Source organism: Chelonoidis abingdonii, chromosome 2 (genome assembly GCF_003597395.2).
Source record: "Chelonoidis abingdonii isolate Lonesome George chromosome 2, CheloAbing_2.0, whole genome shotgun sequence".
NCBI classification, from domain to species: domain Eukaryota; kingdom Metazoa; phylum Chordata; order Testudines; family Testudinidae; genus Chelonoidis; species Chelonoidis abingdonii.
Window position 1 is genome coordinate 23,445,074 of NC_133770.1, and position 21,803 is coordinate 23,466,876.

The 21,803-nt window shown below is 42.9% G+C and overlaps 1 protein-coding gene across 1 annotated transcript in view; it reads right to left on the reverse strand.

Annotated features, from left to right (window-relative positions):
- NCAPG2 (non-SMC condensin II complex subunit G2) overlaps positions 1 to 21,803 on the reverse strand; it is a 151,570-nt gene that overhangs the window by 100,420 nt on the left and 29,347 nt on the right. The window contains exons 7-9 of the mRNA XM_032806344.2: positions 12,315 to 12,409; positions 9,757 to 9,826; positions 3,207 to 3,293 (exon numbers count right to left, since the gene is read on the reverse strand). Coding sequence (XP_032662235.1) covers positions 3,207 to 3,293; positions 9,757 to 9,826; positions 12,315 to 12,409 — 252 coding nt within the window. The remainder of the gene's footprint in view (positions 1 to 3,206; positions 3,294 to 9,756; positions 9,827 to 12,314; positions 12,410 to 21,803) is intronic.

The window sequence follows — 21,803 nt, forward strand, 5'->3', positions numbered from 1 at the left end:
GACAGGAGTGTGTGTACAGTCTGACCGAGCACTGCTATGAAAAGCCTCCGACCAATGGCACCAAGACGCTCCGTCATGTGAAGTGGAGCACCCACAGGGACAGTACTCGAAGAAGCAGCTTGGTTGAGGTGGAGGAGTCAGAGGTGGTGAAGTCAGAGGGTGAAAGAAGATGATCGTCCGGCTGCTCCTCTTGCTATTCTTTCCAAAGTGCCGAGGGGCGGCGGGGGGGAGGAGGCCTCAACCCCCAGCTCTGCCCCAGGCCCACCTCCATCCACCCCTTCCCCCGAGGCCCCATCCTGCCTCTTCCTGCCCCTAATCCACCCACTCCCTCTGAGCACAGCACGTCCTTGCTCCTCCCTCCCCCTAGCCTCCCGAATGCCGCAAAACAGATGATTGCTGTGGGTGGGAGGTGCCGGGAAGAAAGGGGGAAGCTGTGTGCCTCCCATCCCCGCCAATCAGCTGTTTTGTGGCATTCAGGAGGCTCTGGGGAGCCGGGGGGGGGAGGGGCAGCGCTGCATGTCGCCCCCTTGCTCCTCTCTTCCAGAGCCTCCTGAAAGCCATGAAACAGCAATTGCTGCAGGTGGGAGGCATGGGGAAGGAGTGGGGAGTTGCTGATCCACAGGGCTGCCAGAGGGCGGGAGATGCTGGGCGGGGAGGGAAGAGGAAGGAAGCTGATAGGGTTGGCTGCAGGCTCACCCTGGTTCCAAGCCCCCACAGCCAAAAACGTTATAAACAAACATCGTGCAACTTTAAATGAGTATGTTCTCTAATAGACCAGCAATGTAACAACATTAACCGGGATAACATTAAGTGAGGAGTTACTGTACTGGAAGTTTACATAGCTTTTCATTGTCATTAAGGAAATATATCTTTATAAAAACAATTTTTGCTGCTGATGCTGCAAATATTTATGCAGGTGCTTAATACTATGTACACAAGTAAACATACTGAAGTCAGTTGCATTACTCATGTGAGTAAAGTTATATATTTGCTTAAGTGCTGCAGGAACAAGTCCTTAATTTTCAATATTTTGTTTTTTGGCTATCATGATTTTATAATATTGAAATAAGATATCCTACCAACTACTACAAACAGCACTTATAAATTTAGTTCACTATAAATTTTTCAATCTAAAAATCGCAAAAAATAAATTTGCAAATTTTAAAATTAGTTTTAAAAAGCCTCAACCCAATTTAAATGCGTGTTTTAAAAAATACAAGTTATTTAAATCATTTCATAGATGCCTGCAGTAAACGGAAGCCTCTACAAAATACAAGAAACAGTTCCTGTAATAACTATTTTTAAATATGTGCAGATCACTTAGGGAACAAAACTATCCTCCCCTGATATCAAAGTCTTATTATGAAATGCTCACTGAAATCTTATTGTACACTGAATAATAAGATTACTACATAATTGCATGCCTTCATCTCCAAAGTCTCTGCCATGAGATAGATCCAAACAATCAAAACATTGATTCCTAATAGACTGAAAATGTAGACTCATCACCAAAATATTTCAAGAATTAAAGCCTATTCTGAAACATACAATAGTCTAAAGAGTAAAGAAGTTAAGAACTGAATTCTTCTAATTTATGTAAAATTAAAATATTGAAAGCAACAGGCACTGCTGTATGTCAAAAACCAAAAGCATGGCAGGTTTCAGAGTAGCGGTCGTGTCAGTCCATATCCACAAAAAGAACAGGAGTACTGTCAGGATAGGTTGCTGATCTTTGATGATGCACTGGAGAGGTTTTAGTTATTAACAGAACACCACTAGCCGTTACCTTCAGCCCCCAACTAAAACCTTTCCAGCGCAAAGATCTACAACCTATCTTGAAAGATGATCACTCACTCTCACAGATCTTGGGAGACAGACCTGTCCTCGCTTATAGACAGCCCCCTAATCTGAAGCAAATACTCATGAGCAGCCACATAACAAAAACACTAACCCAGGAACCTATCCTTGCAACAAAGCCCGATGCCAACTCTGTCCACATATCTATTCAAGTGGCATCATCATAGGACCTAATCACATCAGCCACACCATCAGGAATCATAACATTCAAAAACCAGTAGGAGAACACTTCGACCTCTCTGGCCATTCAGTAACAGATTTAAAGGAGGCAATTTTGCAACCGAAAAGCTTCAAAAACAGACTTCAAGGAGAAACTGCTGAATTTGAATTGATATGCAAACTAGATACTATCAATTTAGGCTTAAATAGAGACTGGGAATGGTTGATCCATTACACACATTGAATCTATTTCCCCCATGTTAAGTATCTTGTCAAACTGTCTTAAATGGGTTATCTTGATTATCACTAAACAAGTTTTCTTCTCCTGCTGACAACAGTTCATCTTAATGAATTAGCCTCTTAGAGTTGGTTGGGCAACTCCCACCTTTTCATGTTCACACTATATATATATATAAAGACATCTCCTCACTATATGTTCCAGCGTGGCCCACGGGCAGTCGTTTGCCCACCTCAGTCCTAAACTAATGGAAAAAGAAGCATTTTAAAAGTTATATTAGCATTCAGTTGAGAACTAATTGTTTTTAAAGCTGACTTCTTGAAAACAGCTTACATGCGATTGGCACAGCTGACAACGTAATTTTAAAACACAGGGGACACTAATGGGCTTAAAGTCTTTGGGGGTAAAAACTTCTTACCTATGATACTAATGCAACATTGAATAATGAACTTCAGAAGCTATTTTTTCACCATCTCTATTGTCTACCTTTTCATTTCCCTCATTTTAAAATAAATTGGCAGTGTGACAATTTCTAGGCAAGTTCACTGTGCTTTTACCTAAGATACAATGCTTAGGTTGCAAACAGTGCAGGGAAGTATATAAGTACAAACAAAAACTTTTTAACAGATTTTATTTTAATATTATGAAATTGAACATAAATTATATATAAATTTATATTAAATTGTGCAAAATCCCTCCTTCTATTTTTTGATCTTGAACACAACTTAAATTTGTACCTAAACTATGTAAGTGCTCCTTTAACTTGTTCAGATAGCCAATATTTCCAGTTAACTAAAGCAAATTAATAGATTTTCAGAATCAGTACACTATTCTTAACATAGATATATTTAAAACAAACAGAATATTCTCATATTACAGTAATCTGATTTTGAAAAAGACTTTAAAGAATACATTGTGCTAGTACTGTATGTCACGTTTGACAACAACATACCTCTCTCACTTTAGGATGCACTGGAGAACTCCTAGGAAGATGAATTCCATGATGCATGAAATCCTGAATACAGTTATGCTCAAGAATCTAAAGTAAAAATGCATTACAAATGACAGACAGTTAACACACAAGATTATAGGCTGCACCAATAGTGATTTACTTAAGGTTGCTTGATACCTTACATTGTCATACTGTTTTCAGATGCTTATAGCTAAGCCCCTCTGTTTTCAGTTTAAACTGATTTTTACTGAAAAAATCCCAGATTTTACAAAATTATTCATTTTTTTCCCCCCAATTTTCACCCTACTTTTGTATCATTCAGATACATAAAAAATAACTTGTTTTATTAGGAAAAGACAATATATTGCATGAGATATATTTATTACAATAACACTTTAGTCTGTGTGTATATGCAAAGCTGCCTGTTGAAGTAAGGGTATATTAGACTAGAAGATGCACACAATAAATAATTAGTCAAACATGCGAATTTGAAGTACATGAGTATCTGAATATACTGATGAATCTCACACCCACCACATATACATTTCAAGCTGTTAGCAGATAACCAGGGCTGTCAGGTGATTTAAAAAATTCATCAAGATTAATCACATTGTTAAACAATAATAGAATACCACTTATTTAAATATTCTGGATGTTTTCAAATATATTGATTTCAATTACAACACAGAATACAAAGTGCACGGTTCTCACTATTTTTTATTGCAATTATTTGCACTGTAAAAAACAAAAATAGTATTTTTCAATTCACCTAATACAAGTATGATAAAAATTGCACTATCATGAAAGTTGAACTTAGAAATGTAGAACAATGTACGAAAAAAACCTGCATTCAAAAATGAAACGTTAATCTTTAGAGCCTACAAGTCCAATCAGTCCTGAATTCTTGTTCCGCCAGTCGCTCAGACAAACAAGATACTGCTGCCTGCTTCTTGTTTACAATGTCACCTGAAAGCGAGAACAGGTATTTGCATGGCACTATTCTAGCTGGCGTCGCAAGTTATTTACATGCCAGATGCACTAAAGATTCATATGTCCCGTCATGCTTCAACCATGATCCAGAGGACATGCGTCCATTCTGATGTTGGGTTTTGATCGATAATAATCCAAAGCAGTGCGGACCGATGTATGTTTATTGTCATCGTCTGAGTCAGATGCCACCAACAGAAGGTTGAATTTCTTTCTTGGTGGTTTGAGTTCTGTAGTTTCTGCACCAGAGTGCTGCTCTTCTAAGACTTCTGAAAGCAAGTTCCACACCTCAACCCTCTCAGATTTTGGAAGGCACATCAGATTCTTAAATCCTGGGTCAAGTGCTGCAGCTACCTTTAGAAATCTCACATTAGTGTCTTCTTTGCATTTTGTCAAATTTCCAGTGAAAGTGTTATTAAAACAAAAATGTGCTGGGTCATCATCTGAGACTGCTATAACATGAAATATATGGCAGAATGCAGGTAAAGCAGAGCAGGAGACATACAATTCTCCCTCACAATTGTCCCCCAAGAAGTTCAATCATAAATTTAATTAATTTTTCTTTTTTTAAAAAAAAAAACAAAATGTGCGTCATCGGCATGGAAGTACGTCCTCTTGAACAATGGCCGAAGCATGAAGAGGCATATGAATCTTTAGCACATCTGGCATATAATATTTTACGATGCCAGCTACAACAATGCCATGTGAATGCCTGTTCTCACTTTCAGGTGATATTGTAATTAAGAAGCGGGCAGCATTATCTCCCGTAAATGTAAACACACTTGTTTTTCTTAGCGATTGGCTGAATAAGAAGTAGGACTGAGTGGACTTGTAGGCTCTAAGTTTTATATTGTTTTGGTTTTGAGTGCAGTTACGTAACAAAAATACATTTTTAAGTTGCACTTTTGTGATAAAGAGATTGCATTGCAGTACTTGTTATGAGCACTGTACACTCTGTATTCTGTGTTGTAATTGAAATAGATATATTTGAAAATGTAGAAAAACATCCAAAAATATTTAATACATTTCAACTGGTCTTGTTTAAAAGTGTGATTAATTGCGATTAATTTTTTTTAGTTAATCTCTTGAATTAAATGCAATTAAACCACAACCCTACAGATAATGGTTTAAAGATCTGACATACTAAAATAGGAAGAAAATGAAAATCTGTATCAGAATGTGTTTCAGAAGACAAGAAAGTATTCAAAAGTTTTTTAAAAAAAAAACAAACAAACAGGAGAAAAGGACAAAACTGAATGTATGTGCTGCAAATGGTGTGGCTCAAGTATTAACTGTAAATATTTAAAGTCTAATAGTTCTAAGTCTACAACAGTAAACTATTAAAACTTTTCATTTGATTCAGGGATTAGAGATTTATTGTTTTCTTAAACTCAGAAGTGGCACTGTTTTCAGTTGTTTTAGTTCTTCAGCAAGCCACACTGACTTCCATTCATCAAAGCATTAATCTACTGCACGGGTTCCCAAACTTCATTGCACCACGACCCCCTTCTGACAACAAAAACTACTACATAACACCAGGAGTGGGGACCAAAGCCTGAGCTCCACTGATCCGGTGGGGGGGAGGGCCAAAGCTAAAGCCCAAGAGATTCAGCCCCAGGCAGGGGGCCTGTAACCTGAGCCCCACCATTCAGGGCTGAAGCCTTCAGGCTTTGGCTTCAGCTCCAGGTTGTGAGGCTTGGGCTTCAGCCCTGGGCCCCAGCAAGTCTAAACCAGCCCTGGGGCTAAAATGGGGTTGTTACCCATTTTGGGGTCCCAACCCACATTTTGAGAACCCCTGCTCCACTGAGAATACTTCTTTCCCTGTTCTTCCATCCACCAAAATAAACCTAGATATTACCCAGAAAAATTTTTAATAGTTTTTTCCACCGATTTTCACCTGTTTTGGGTTGTAGTAATAAACACAAATTCCCAGGAAAAAACAAACAAAATAAAAACCAAAAACAAAGGGCCGTACTTATAGCTAACTATTTTGAGCTAAATTTTTCCATGCCTCTCTTGGACTGATTTTTTTTTTTTTTTTTTTTGTGTTTCATCAAAAATTGTTCAGCCATTTCTCAGAACAAGGTTCGGGATATAAAATATCTCCATGCTTTAGAGCAGGGACTTGAAATTTAGCTAGGACAGTGGTCAGGTATCAAGGATGTGCTGTTTGCTGTCCCCTTGAAAATCTGTCCAAATTTGGTCAAAATTACAGGCTTCTCAATTTCTCAGTTCAGAGGTGCTCAGTAGAGACTTGTTAGAGTTTGGCAGATTCTCTGATGACTGTTTACACTAAGTATGCTCAAGTTCAGGACTGGAGGGGGTCAACCTTCCCTGCAGTTGTTCCTTTCAGCTGTCCAGGATTGCCCCGACGCTGAGCATAGGAACAGAGAGTACAGACACTTGTGTATGCCCGATGCTCCCCCTGTTGGTGCCCTGGTAATGAGAAGGAAGGAGAGGAACTGAGCCTGTGGTAATGGCAAGGTTGGGAAGTGGGGGAAGACTGAGGGAGAGCCTAAGACCAGGACAAGAGGTCAAGAAAAGTCTGGAGAGAATAGAGGAAGAAGGGTCTAGTTCACCTTCCCTCAGAACCTGCAATTGAACCAAGATTTCTGAGTCTTAACATTCTAAACTTGTCAGCAAACAGGTGTTAAACCCACTGTGCCTTACCTCCCTTCTAGTGGCTGGTCTACATAGAGGATGACAACCTACAACTTCTGTCAGTTATTATGTTAGCTCAAGTGGCAAAGATTTATGCTGTGTATCTAAAAGATTCTAACCTTGTTTAAGAACTAAGTAAAGTGCTATGGGTACCTGCATGGCCTCACAGTATGCCAACATCTTTATGGCTGACTTAGAACTTCCTTAGCTCTCATTCCTTAACGCCCCTACTCTACTTGCACTACACTGATGACATCTTCATCATTTGGACTCATGGAAAAGAAGCCCTCGAGGAATTCCACCGTGATTTTAACAATTTCCATCCCACCATCAACCTCAGCCTAGACCAATCCACACAAGCAGTCCATTTCCTAGACACTACTGCTAATAAGTGATGGTCACATTACCACCACCCTATACTGGAAACCCACTGATCGCTATACTTACCTACATGCCTCCAGCTTCCATCCAGGACACACCACACGATCCACTGTCTACAGTCAAGCTCTAAGATACAACCGTATTTGCTTCCAATCCCTCAGATAGAGATAAACACCAACAAGATCTCTATCAAAGCATTCTTAAAAACTACAATACCTCACCTGCTGAAGTGAGAAATAAGATTGACAGAGCCAATTATTAGAGTACCCAGAAAGCCACCTACTAAAAGGACAGGCCTAACAAAGAAAATAAACAGAAGTCACTACCCATCACCCTACAGCCCCAACTAAAACCTCTCCAGTGCATACATCAAAGATCTACAACCTATCCTTTTCAGCATGATCTCACTCACTCCACAGACCTTGAGAGACAGGCCAGTCATCAGCTTATAGACAGCCTGCCAACCTTTGAAGCAAATACTCACCAGCAACCGCAACACTAGTACCAGTGCATAAACACTGACACCAGGAAACCTATCCTTGCAACAAACCCCGAATCGCCAGCTCTGTTCCACATATCTATTCAGTGACACATCATAAGCCTACCCCACATCAGCCACCCATAGGGGGTTCACTCTGCAATAACCAATGATATCGCATCATGTGCCAGCATGCCCCTTCCATTACATGCCCACCGGCAAGTCTCTCCAAAGATAAAATTGACACAAATCTGACATCAGGAATCATAACATTCAAAACCAGTGGGAACACTTCAACCTCTCTAACACTCTAGTGATCAGACTTGAAGGTGCATTTTGGCAACACAAACTTCAAACAACAGACTCCGACGAGAGCGCTGTGAACTCAAATTTACGCAAATGTAATACAGTTAATCAGGCCTAAACAGAGATGTAAGGTTGAGTCATTACACTAATTAATCTATTCCTATGTTATGTTCCTCAAACCTTCTATGGGTAACTTATCAATCAATTTCAAACGTTTTTTGTCCTCCTGCGATGATAGCTCATTCTCTACCACGGGGGGGTTTCTTATTAACGACGGCGCCCCTCATATCGCGGCGTTACAACGATTGCTCGGGATCGATATATCGAGTCTAGTACGACGCGATATATCGATCTGCAGCACGCTTACACGGACTTCCGGCTTCACCAAAACCACCGGTGGAGTTCCGGAATCGACATGGCGAGCCGTGCACATCGATCCTGTGCGGTGAAGACAGGTGAGTAGATCGATTTTAGATAATCGATTTCAGCTACGCTATTCTCGTAGCTGAAATTGCGTATCTAAAATCGATTTTCACGCGTCGTGTAGACCTGGCCTCAGTTGATTAGACTCTTCCTGTTGGTATGCATACTTCCACCTTTTCATGTTCTCTATATGTATGAATATCTCCTGTCTGTGCGTTCCATTCTATGCATTCAAAGAAGTGAGCTGTAGCTCACGAAAGCTCATGCTGAAACAAATTTATTAGTCTCTAGGGTGCCACAAGTACTCCTGTTCTTTTTGCGGATACAGACTAACATGGCTGCTACTCTGAAATAAGTGAATGGCCATACAGTTCAAATTTAAATGCAAACATATTTTATTAAAAAAAACAACATGAAACTACAATAAAGTGAATGCTAAGATTGGAAAGTCAAGCATGCAAAAGTTAGGAAATGCTGAAATTAAGGTTACCCATGCAACCTTAAGCTATTTTCTTCTTTCACAAGCTTCATATAAAAAAAAACAAACACTTTAAATTTAAAAATACTAACTGCCTGCATCTGTTACCTACATTATATTTACTTATCGAAAACAGAGAAACTCCAAAATGTTGCAGAGAAATATTACAAAGCTTGTCAGAAATATCAACAGCTAAAGGTTAAGCTTTATTTCAGAAAGGCTAAAATACTTAAGTATCTTAAACCTAGTTCTTACCATAGTGTCTTAAAAGAAAGAAAGAGTGAACGAGCAAGTGAAAACAAATGAAAACATAAGAAATGTACCTTAGGCATGTAAACTCTAAAGCTTCTATCAAGCACTATCCTTCAGGGCAAATGCGCATACTCAGCCACTACTCAAAGCTATAACTCGACAATATAAAAGGGGTGATAGCCTTCAGTTTCTTCCACTAAATCAGGAATATTCCACAAAAGATTGAAAAAGGTAGAGAAGATAGATATGCTATTTGAATCTAAATGGGCAATTAGGATGATTAATTCAGCCACTATAGTTCTTTGATCTTTCTCCTTCTAGTATTACTTCTCAAGACAGGAGATTAAGCAGCAGTTGTGCTCAGAAGATGGGTCAGAGGAATGTTTGTTGAAAACTGATTGCTTTCCTAAATAAGGCATCAAATCCAGAGGCCAAACTGGAGGAAGACATGTTGTACAAAAGGTGCGTATAGAGCTATACAACTGTCAAAAAGAAAGAATAATTCTGAACTTTTTAAGTGGATTAATTTCAAAGAATCTTTAGATGAACTAATCTTAATAGCAAGTTCAAAGCAGAGTACATACCTCTAATATCTCTCCTGAAGCCTTCTTCCAAGCCCTGAAATAAATTTCTGCAACATATGCCATCAGAGATCTGTGTTAACAAATTAAGAGAAGAAATATCAAACTTTATACCATCTTTACAGTAAATATTTTATAAAAAGTTAATGTTTGTTGGTGTTGAGTGGCAAAGGATATTGAGGGTATTAACACATTCTCTCTTAGCACTGTTTTTAATATCAGCAAAAACTAGAAATCTGTTTTAGTAATTAATACACCAACAGAAGAAAATAAAGTTTACTCAGTTACAGATTTCAAAGGAAAACGCCATTAAAATTTCATATATTTTAAAGAGAAAACCAATCACCCACTGAATATTATTGCAGGTATTATATATTACCTCATCTTAAAAAAGAGATAAGGGCATGTTTACATTCCAATATATGCAATACAGTGATGTTGCACAGTATTGTGCAGTCTCCTTTGGGAGCATGCATGCTGTAATCTTATATTAATGAAATAAGAACTCCAACCAAAAGAGCTAAGCATAATAGTATTTGTACATTTCAGAAGTGAGAGAACTGACGTATTTATATAGAATAAAATATTTGCACTCAATCTCTAGTGCTTTAAATTATTTAAAAAGCAAATCTGAAAAAGACAACAGTTCTAAATCAGAAGCATTATGCAGATTATTTTAACTTAAAAAGAATAACTCTGCATCTTTACTGAACAATTTGGCAATTAATCTCTGCAAATCTCTAAACTGGTACCATAAACACAGTAAAATGCTACACAATTAGTAATTTATCAGACCAAATGAATTCTTCCAATTAGGCAAATACAATTCTGTCCCTATCCAGAGGACCTGTGCTATTTTTTCATATTCTGCAATATGTTTAATTGTGGTAATCCAATCAGGACTGGCGCCCCATTGTGTTAGACAACATATAAATATACGAAGACAGAGGGTTGTCTTCATGGCTAGTTAGTACATGGCAAGATGGGGCTTGCATGTACAGCATGCTAGCCTGCAATGTACTAATTGTGCGGACCTACTATCCTGCACTAAAAAATTCCCTACTCCACATGTAGCATGCTGTACATTCACACCCCAGCTTGCCATGCACTACCTAGCCATGGATACAAGCCATGGGCTAACCTTTTTGTGGATGTATAAATTTAAAACCAAAACAGGTACAAATAAGCCTGTGTGTTTTTGTAATTTGTTTAAAAATATGAAGAGACAACAAGAAAGCATCTGGTTCAAAATATTTAGTTTGGCTGACAAACATCCATATATTTTGAGATTCCATGACATTTTGGCCATTCAGCTCCCATTCACTCTGAGAATTGTACATAGCTAAGCCACCTGTTGCTACTGATCGATATAGTTAGGTTCACAATATGTTTAACACAACATTAGTTATTTAGTTTGTAAAACATGAGAGTTCTTGGGTTTTTAGTCAGCTAAAAAGAAAAAAAAATATTAATACTAAAAAAAAAAATAAAAAAATCTTCATCAACACAACAGGCCCTTGGGTGCCAATCCTACAACTTATTCCTCAGAGGCAGACTCCTATGCACAACCTTACTGAGTCAATTGGAGTCTCTACATGAAACAAGCACTATGCATCTTTTTTATACAGTACATTCCACTTATTAGCTACCTCTCAGTTCCCAGCAAGAAGCTGCTATTATCAAAAGGCAGCCAATAAGCAAAAGGCAGATTTGCAGAGCGGAAGCCAAGGAAGCAAGCACTAGAACATGACTTCCTGGATGCAGCCCTGCACATCTATGTGCAGCTGATGCTTAGCACATCCCAAACTTCCTGCCCTGGCTGTAGCTCCACAGGAAGGTTTGTGGGGCTGCAGCCAAGCACACAGTACTTCTTCTGCAGCCCTGGAAACATACCTATGGCTGGGAGGGGTGGCCACAAGCTGGACAGCTGCAGGGAAGTTTGTTGGGCTGCCACTTTGAAAGGCATGTCCCAGAACTTTCTTCGCTGGCTACAGCCCAGCAGACAAATTTTTGAAGAGCAATAGCCATGGAAGGAAGCTCTAGGACATGCCAAGCCCAGATCCACAGAGACAGGGCAGGGCACAGCCTGGAAAGCAGAGAGAGGTACCATGTAGTCACGTGGGCCCCAGTACCCCCCGTCTCCATGGAAAGTCCTGCTATCCGGGCTGCAGTTCCTCCTTCCTGCAGTGCCAGGCCCACAGCTTCTCCTCGCGGCTACAGGTAAGGGCTGCAGCCATGGAACACGTCAAAAAATGGCATGACTGTTGCCAATATTTGAATCCTATTAACATTAAAGTTAATGGAACAGGATTCATTCCTGTAAAAAGGTTGCTATTAGCCAAAAGTTAGTGTCAGGATTGCTATTAAGCAGCATCCACTGTATAGACAAGATAAAGATACACAATTATTGAAGCAATATGGAAGTTACTTGTTGTATTTGTAGAAGCTGATCTTTTCATTCAGGTGTATTTCATCCATAAGCTAGATGTTCCATCTTTGAATACTGAAAGCAAAGTGTGGCCAGCATTCATAATGGCAATCACTATAACTGCGATACATACTTTGAAAAACACTGCAACTGGTTTTTAATAGTCCCATGGATCATTTTAATGAAGTTTGCATTCCAGCTCAACAGAAAGCTAAGGAATCGTCGTCCCTGTTAAAGAAAAAAAATGGAAATAAGCCCAAATCAGGAAATCAATTTAAGATCCATTTCAAGTTGTTAACTGTGAAAAACGGTTACTAGACTTCCATAACTGTTGTTCTTTGAAATGTGTTCCTCATCTCCATTCCAATGTAGGTATGTGCTCACCCCAAGTACTGCACCGAAAAGTTTTTCCCAGTGGTGTCTGTCGGATCGGCTCTAGAATCCCCTGGAGTTGTGCTCTCATACCAGTGGTATATAGGATCCCATCACCCCCTCAGTTCCTTCTTGCTGGCTAATTCCGACAGAGGTGCAGGCGAGAGAGTTTGGAATGGACATGAGCAACACTCTCGAACAACAAATTACAGAAAGTTAATAACCATTTTTTCTTCAAGTGCTTGCTCATGTACATTCCAACGTAAGCGACTCCTAAGCAGTTGAGCAGGTGTAGGTTCGAAGTTCATTGACACACTGACAGCTCGGCCGAAACTCACATCATATCTAGTTTGCTAGGTGATGGCATAATGGAACGCGAAAGTGCGGACTGACGACCGTGTTGCCACTTTACAGGTGTCCTGAATCAGAACTTGTGCCATGATGCCACCACCCGGCGAATACTTGAGCTCTGTATGAATAGGCTGTCAGAGGAGGAGCTGGACCGTCTCACTACGGTTCACTCCATGCAATGTAGTGGATGCAGGAAGTGAAATCCATCAGACAGGAAGATTTTCGTTGGGCCCGAGAATGGACCAGGCCTTTATCCCTTCTGTCTGCAAACGGACGACCAAAACTTTAATATCTACGGATGTGGATTATCTGCAGATATAAAGCAGATATCTGAGGAGCCTGCAAAGGTCTACTAACTGGGACACGGCAGCGGTGAAAGCAGCCCACATCGTGGCTGCTGCTTTGCCTCACAGAAGCCAGTGGTCCTGTGTGGGCAGTTTCTATCTGGTGTGCCCCACGGTGGTAGGACCACCAGTTCTCAGCCAGCAGCTGTCCCTGGTCCACACTAGTCAGGTGTGGTACTCGCTGGGGACATTCTGACACAAAACTGCCACAGTACGTAAAAATGCCGCCCCCCGGTTGCTTACCTTGGAGTGAAACACGTTTCGTCGGGAAGCAAAGAGAAGCGTCACCAGTGGGACTCACCCTCCACAGCAGCTTCAGATGCTCTGTTTGGCAGCTAGCGGGGGAAGGATAATCACCTGAAGGGAGGCGGGTCTGGAGATGCTCCTATCGGGGCAACTTCAGAGGAATGGCCAGATCCCATCTCAGAAGGGAGGGAGGGGAGAGGGAGGGAGGAGAGAGAGAGACAGAGTTTCCCTCCACCGCTTCAGAGAGCAGCCGAGGCTGAATCCGATCAACCCCAGCAATACTTCCCTGGCTGCGCGGATAGGGTTGGGGGTGGGTGGTGAGGATATGTCTTGCGTGTGGAGGAGGATCCAGGAGGCGTTTCGAGGCCAGGTGGGATGCAGGGGTTCCGAAGTGCAGGTTGGTGGGATAGGGGGTTCCAGCTTGCAAGGATGCAGGGGGGGGGGGGGGGGAGCAGTTTCCTGTACAGTGACCCCTCCACCCCACCCGCACATCCAGATCCCCCTCCACCAAGCCCCCTCTGCACCCAGAACCCTGCCAAATGAGCTCCCAAAACCCCCACTCCCCACATCAGGAGCCCCCCCACACCCCACTGAGCCCCAAGCAGCTGCACCCTGATTCCCCCCGCCACCAAATCCCACTCCCCAACCCCGCCCCCAGGCCCTCATCACCTTCCCCTGGAATTCCCTGCAGAGTCCCATTTCCCCTGCACACAACCCCACACCAAGCCCCTGTGCATCCAAAATTTCCCCCTGCACCCAGACACCCCTATCCCGCAAGCTGTCCACACCCAGATTGCACAGAACCCTGGTACTCTTGAAGGAATTCTGCACCAAAAAACACTGCAAAGTTCTGCATATTGTATTTGTCAAAATAACACAATATAATCAATCACACAATTATTTTGGCAATTTATTTCAAAATACTTGTCAGCACATAATTGAAAATGGTGTGATTATATTATTTTGACAAAATATGCAGAGTTTTAAAATATTGTGCGCAAAATACTTAATTTTTTTGGCATAGAATTCCCTCAGTAGAGTGTGCAAGCTGAATATCCACTTTATATCCATGGATATAAATTTGATATCTGCACAGTGCTCTATGGATTTCCAAAAAGGTTTAGTCCTTTCTATGTAAAGAGCAAGTGTACGCCTAACACCCAGTGCGTGGAGTCTCTGTTCCTCCCTTTTAGCATGTGGCTTGGGTAGAAGACTGGAAGGAAGATATCCTGGTTACTATGGAATTGTGAGACCACCTTTGGCAGGAAGGCTGCGTGTGGCCACAGCTGAACCTTGTCCTTGAAAATGACCGTGTATGGTGGTTCTGAAGTAAGAGTTCTGATCTGAGACCCTTCTGGCAGAAGTAATGGTGACCAGGAGGGCCACAGTCCAGAACAGGTAGAGCAGAAGGCATGTTGCCAACAGTTCAAATAGCGGGGCCTGTTAGCCTTGCCAGCACCAAGTTGAGGTCCCGGGAAGGGAGTCACTGGCGTATATGGGGCTATAGCTGCTCCAACGCCTTAAGAAAATAACCACAGATCAAGTTTGAGAAGACCACGAGAGAAAGGTCGAGATTGCAACTAGATGGACACTAATAGAGGATACTGTTAGGTATAGCTGTTTTGAGTGGAGTAGGTAATTTAGAATAAAAGGCCCATGTTGACTGAGTAGACGAGATGTCCTTCTGCGCTGAGCAGAGAGAGAATCTCTTCCACTTTGCCAGATAAGTGGCTCTAGTGGATGGTTTCCTGCTCCCTAAAAGCACTCTGTCAACAGGCCCAGAGCATGCTAGTTCTGTGGGGCTCAGCCATGGAGCTTCCATGCCATGAAATGAAAAGAGACTCAAGGCTCGGATGACAGACAGCTGTAGTCCTGAGATCAGATCTGGAAACGGGGGCAGGCTGATTGGCATGTCCACTGAGAAATCTAGGAGAATGATGAACAAGTGCTGATGCGTCCAGGCTGGGGCTATCAGGATAAGACATATCCTATCCCTTCTGACATTCAGCAGGACCCTTTGTATGAGAGGGATGGATGTGAACATGTAGAAGAGATGGTCCATCCAAAGGAGGAGAAAGGTGTCTGTGAGCGAACCTGGGCTGTGGCCTAGGAAGGAGCAGAACTGAAGACACTTCTTGTGCTTTATCGCAAACCCACCCCAGGAAAAATGGTACTGACAACATCTGGGCGAATAGACCACTCAGTGGTTGGAAAAGGATCTGCTGAGATGGTCCACTAAATCGCTCTGTGACCCCGAGAGGTAGAAGGCTTTGAGGTGGATCAAGTGGCTATGCAGCAGTCCCATAGGCGAAGAGCTTTCTGTCACATGGGGGAGGAGCGCACTCTGCCCTGCCTATGTAAAACATTGCCATCATGTTGTCTGTAAGGACTGACATGCAGTTGCCCTCCAAGTGGGGTTGGAACACCTGGCAGGCTAGGTGCACTGCCATCAGTTTCCTCATGTTGATGTATAACAAGAGCTCCTCCAGGGACCCGAGGCCCTGAATACTGAGGGTCCCCAAGTGAGCCTCCCTATCCCATCACCAATGCGTCTGTGATGGAAGACGTTGCGGTTGGGGCCTCAAGAATGTGACTACTGCACATGCTGTCCGTGGGTCTAACCACCACCCATGGAAATCACCGACAGGGGAAGCGAGAATGCCCTGTCCAGATGGTACTGGCCTGCTGCATAGACCAATGCCAACCAAGTCTGGAGATCCCGGAACGATAGTCTCACGCGTGTATTGCACCACATAGGTGCATGATGCTATACGCCCCAGGAGCTTTACCACAGTTTTCTTGCTGCAGTGATGAGTGATTCTTCAGGCTCTCCACAAGCAACCTACAGCTTCTGAACAGATTTTCAGGAGAAAGCTCTGGCCTGGCTTCAAGTCGAGAACCACCTCAATGAATGGGGAGGGGGGAGGGGATAGCTCAGTGGTTTGAGCATTGCGCTGCTAAACCCTAGGGTTGTGAGAGTCAATCCTTGAGGGGGCCATTTGGGGATGGTTCCTGCTTTGAGCAGCGGAGTTGGACTAGGATTGATCTCCTGAGGTCCCTTCCAACCCTAATAATCTATGATCTAATTCTATCCTTTGAACCAAGGAAAGGGTAGATTTCTGCATGTTTATCAACAGCCCCAGGGCCTGGAAAGTTGACTGTATTTAACTCCACATCTGCCTCCACCAAGGCCTTGGATTGACCTCTGATCAGCCAGTCAGTCAGTCACTGAAGTAAGGTAGACCTGAACCACTTGTCTCCTTAGGAAGGCTGCGATGACTGCCATGTACTTTGTGAACACCCAAGAGGCCGCTAACAGGATGAATGGGAGCACCATAAATTGGTAGTGCAGGTGGCTCACAACAAATCATAGGAACCTTCTGTGTCCCCAAAAAACTACAATATGAAAATATGCGTCCTTCAAGTCAAGGGCAGCATACCAGTCCCTTGGATCCAGAGAAGGGATAGTGGAGGCTAAGGAGACCATGCGGAACTTCAGTTTCTTCATGAATCCATTGACATTTCGCAGGTCCAAGATCGGTCTGAGATTGCCATTGGCCTTCGGGATTAGGAAGTAGAGGGAATAGAGACCCCAGCTCCTTAACTCTGGTGGAACCTCTTCCACTGCTTTCAGCTTTGTGAGCGACTGCACCTCCTGGGCCAGAGGTTTCTCGTGAAAAGGGTCCCTGAAGAGGGATGGGGAGGGAGGGTGGGAAGGAGGAGAACAAGTGAAGTGAAGTGAAGGGTGTATCCCAGTTCTATTGTGTATAGCACCTAGCAATCTGAGGTAATGTAAGCTCACACCCGACAGAAGTGAGATAATCTGTTTACAAATATAGGGGAATTTGGATCCACACATTGTCCTGGTACGTCATTCCATCAAAAGGCCTGCTTAGACCCTGTTGATTGTCTTGCGGGGGGAGGTACTGGGGCAGATGAGGACTGGGACAGAGGCCTTCCCTTACAGCCTTTACTCCTTCTCGTGCTGTAGTCCTGCCTCTGCTGTGGCAGGAAGAAGCAGGGCCATTGGTTGGGGCTTTACAATGCTCCTTGGCAAAAACTAGTGTATATAATCCCATGGATTTCAGGATGGCTCTAGAGTGTCTCAAGTCTATGCAGCTTCAAGTCTGTCTGATCCAAAAAAGGAGCAACTTGGCTTCAAACAGAAGGTCCTGCACAGTACGCTGCAACTTATAGGGCAAATCCAAGGACTGAAGCCAAGAGCTTCTTCTCATGACCACAGCCAAAGCCATGGATTGGGCTGCTGAGTCTGTCATGTCCAAAGCTGCCTGAAGAGATGCCTTAGCCACTGATTTCCCCTCTTCAACTATGGCTGAGAACTTGCCCCTGGATTCGTGTGGCAAAAGCTTTTTGAATTTAGCCTTTGCAATCATATCAGCTCAGGAGTGCTTGCTGGTTTGCAATCATAAGCTGGAGGCAGTCAGGTGTAGAGTACACCTTCCCGCCAAAAAGGTCTGTTTTTTTTTTTGGCATCTTTGGCTTTCGGAGTCAACCCTTGCTGACCTTGACACTCCTGCTCGTTTGCCACTGAAGCCACCAACAAGCCCAGTAGGGAGGGGGGGAAGGGTGTACAGCAGGGTATGCAACCTGTGGCACGTGTGCCGAAAATGGCACGTGAGCTGATTTTCAATGGCACTCACACTGTCCGATCCTGACGCAATCCGGGGGGCTCTGTATTTTAAATTTAAAATTTTAATGAAGCTTCTTAAACATTTTAAAAACCTTATTTTATTTACATACAACAATAGATTAGTTATATATTATAGACTTATAGAAAGAAGACCTTCTAAAAAGGTTAAAATGTATTACAGGCATGCAAAACCTTAAATTAGAGTGAATAAATGAAAGCTCGGCACACCACTTCTGAAAACATTGCTGACCCTGGTGTACAGAAATTCATACCCCTTTCAGAGGGACTAAGTACTTCTGCTTCATCCTTTTCACAGATGGGTTCGGAGGGATGCAGTTAGTCTGCCATAGCCTTGATGGGGTCCAAAATCGCATTGTTCAAAAGGCAATGGTCTTGAAGCCACTGAGATGTCCACTAGGACATGGAGATTTGGAGATCTCCTCCACTTGGATAACCATAGTTCTGGGCTACCATATGGAGGTGCTCCTGGTGTGCCCTATAGTCCCAATCCTGGTAAGGCGCTATACTTGTCCCGACCACCGCCTCATCAGTAGAGGTGGAAGAGGATGCTGTACTGGTAAGGGGCCTTGTTCCTTGCCTCTGCACCAGCTAGGTCCCATGAAGCTGGGTCCTTGCAATTTGGTACCCAGGGTCGGCACTGAGCCGTGGTTCCTGCTCTCAAGAGAGATGGGTGCAGGACCTCTTGATGCTCCGATGCAATAGGACTCCTGGACTGTGGACCCTGGACTGGCTGGCTGAAAAGGGTCAGGGATTCCAGAATGGATACTATGGTGACATCTGCCATTGGGTTGGTGGTCAGGCTGTTGGCAGAATACCCAGGTTCATCTCAGCTGTTGGGCATCACCAACTGGAGTTCTTCTTGGTGACAAGAACGGAGCAGTGCTGGCTGGTGCTGGAGAAAGGTGCAGGGAGGGAAGAAACCAGTGCTGCAACATCATGGCCAGCTTGCTCTTTGATGGCACCTAAGGTCTCAGTACCATGGCCATCCTTACCTCTGGTGCTGCCACTATCTGCTCTTGAATGGCAAGGGATGGCGATACCGGGAAGGACAGTAACTTCCTTGCTGCCTCAAATGTCTCCAGTGTGGATAGTAGCGCCAGGGCAAAATTCCAGTGGCTCTCTTTTGGCAGAGAGTCCAAAGGTGCTAGACTCAACTGTTCCCTTACTGGGGCCAGAGTCAACAGTACCATACTCATCACTGGCATCTCTGAGTGGCCAGCATGGGTCACACACTGTCAGCATCTCGATGACCCACAGATTTTGGAGTTGGGGAATGTCCCAGTCAATCTTTCTTGGTACCGGCAATGGAGAACAATGCCAAGAGTCCCATGCTGGAATTGTCTTCCTTAGCACCAGAGATCAGCGTTTGTGCCGAGAGTACTGAGCCATACATGCAGAGTCCTTCCTAGAGCATTGTCCCACTTCTCCAGCACCTATCTCCCTTAGAAATGCCAGCGTGCTTCTTACTGAAGCCAAAATACCTGGTGTTGGGTCAACGTGACTCTGCTAGGAAGGGGGACGAAGAACTGCCTCCATAAGGAGGAACTTAGTTCTGGGCCTAAAGCCCTTGCAAATCCTGCAAAGCTTCTGCATGTCTCTCTCCCCCCAGATACTTGAGGCAGATGGAATATCGATCGCTAACCAGCATCAGCTTATGGGATGATGCACATGGCTTGAACCCTGGGGTCCGAGGCCTACCCTGATGCCAGGGAAGGGCTAACCCCACTAAGCGGTGTCTGCTACTAACTCACTCAAACTCTAGAAAAAGAAGTATTTACAGATAATCAGCAAAGTCCATTGAGAGAGGTTATGAAAAAAAAAAAAAAAAAAAAAAACCCAACCAAGGATGAGCAGCAGTTCCAGCGACTGTCATGGGTGGTAAAAAGGAACTGAGGGGTCAGCAGGGCCCTATACAACAGTGCTATGAGGGTGTGACTCCAAGGGGCAGCAGAGCTGACCTAACTGATATCCCTGAGAGAAAAAACTTTCCAGAGGCGGTGCTCGGGGCAAGCACACACCTACATTGGAATGGACATGAGCAAGCACTCAAAGAACTTAAGGTCACAGGTAATGTTTCCTAAAGAAAAAAAATTGCATATATTTAAGTGATAGTCTGATTGTTTAAGAAAAGTTGTAAGATTCTTAAGCATTTTTATTTCCTAGTATAACTGAAGGATTACTTAGTATTTATTTGTACTGCAGTAGTGCCTAGGGACTCAGACTGGAGATCAAGAACCCAATATGCTAAGAACTATATACAAATTCAAGCTAAGTTCTCCAGGTACTGTACAGTTCACCTGGTTCTAAGAGCCCCAGAATAAAAATTTTAAGTCAGGTGTAGAACCACATTAATGCACTATCTTTCAAAAGGCAGAGAAACTGTTTGCACATAGTGGTGATTTTCTAAAGTCTTTTTTAATAACAGATTTGTTCCATAGTCAAAATATTTCAGCCTGAGGAAAACTGGAATTGTGGTTTGTCTATGAAATAATAGGTCTGTAGCAACAAGTAAAGACCTTATTAAAAAAAACAAGACCTGGAGAAACAAGCATACATGTTGATTTGTTGCTGAAAGATAATGCAGATTTACACATTTGTATAACAGCTAGTTTTCAATGCTTTTATTGTCCATATATAAATAGGCAATATTAAAGTAAACCAGATCATTTAGAAACTACTTAACTAGAGCAACAAAATTATTTAACATGGCTAATATTACCCTTAATTCATACAATTATATTTAGTTACTGTAGCATAGGATGTGACCAAGGAAGCACGGTTCTCAGACTTTCAATACCTTTGAATGCACTAAGTCAAGGGGACAGTTACAAATTTAGAATCTGTTTTTGCTGTAATATTAGGAAAAAAAAAAAGCTTCTCCTCCCCTTCCAGAATAAAACTAGTTCATTACCATACTTTCTCCATTGGCTTAATATATATCGGTTTCAGTCCATGCTATGGCATTCTAAGACCTCAATATTCCCTAATGTGCAAACCAAAGTAAAAAGTTACAGCTGAAAACAATTCTTCACTGAGGCCTGGTCTACACTATGCATTTATACAGATTTTAGCAGAGTTAAAACGATTTAATGCTGCACCCGTCCACACAATGACACCCTTTATATCGATATAAAGGGCTCTTTAAACCGGTTTCTGTACTCCTCCCCGACGAGAGGAGTAGCGCTGAAATCGGTATTACCATATCAGATTAGGGTTAGTGTGGCCGCAAATCGACGGTATTGGCCTCCGGGCGGTATCCCACAGTACACCACTGTGACCGTTCTGGACAGCAATCTGAACTCGGATGCACTGGCCAGGTAGACAGGAAAAGCCCCGCAAACTTTCGAAATTTCGTTTCCTGTTGGCCAGCGTGGAGGCTCACTCAGCAACGTGACCATGGCCAGCGCTCATCAGCACAGGTAACAATGCAGTCTCTGAGAATCGAAAAGAGCTCCAGCATGGACGCATGGGAGGTCACTGTAACCGATCGCTATATGGAGAGATTCTGTGGTATCATTGCATGACAAAGCCTAGCTGCGTATGTCCCGGTGATTGCTGGCGTTCAAGCAACACCTGTTCTTTATCTCTTGCTGTTGTTACCTCAGGAGAGTGATATCGTTCATGGTAACCTAGTTGA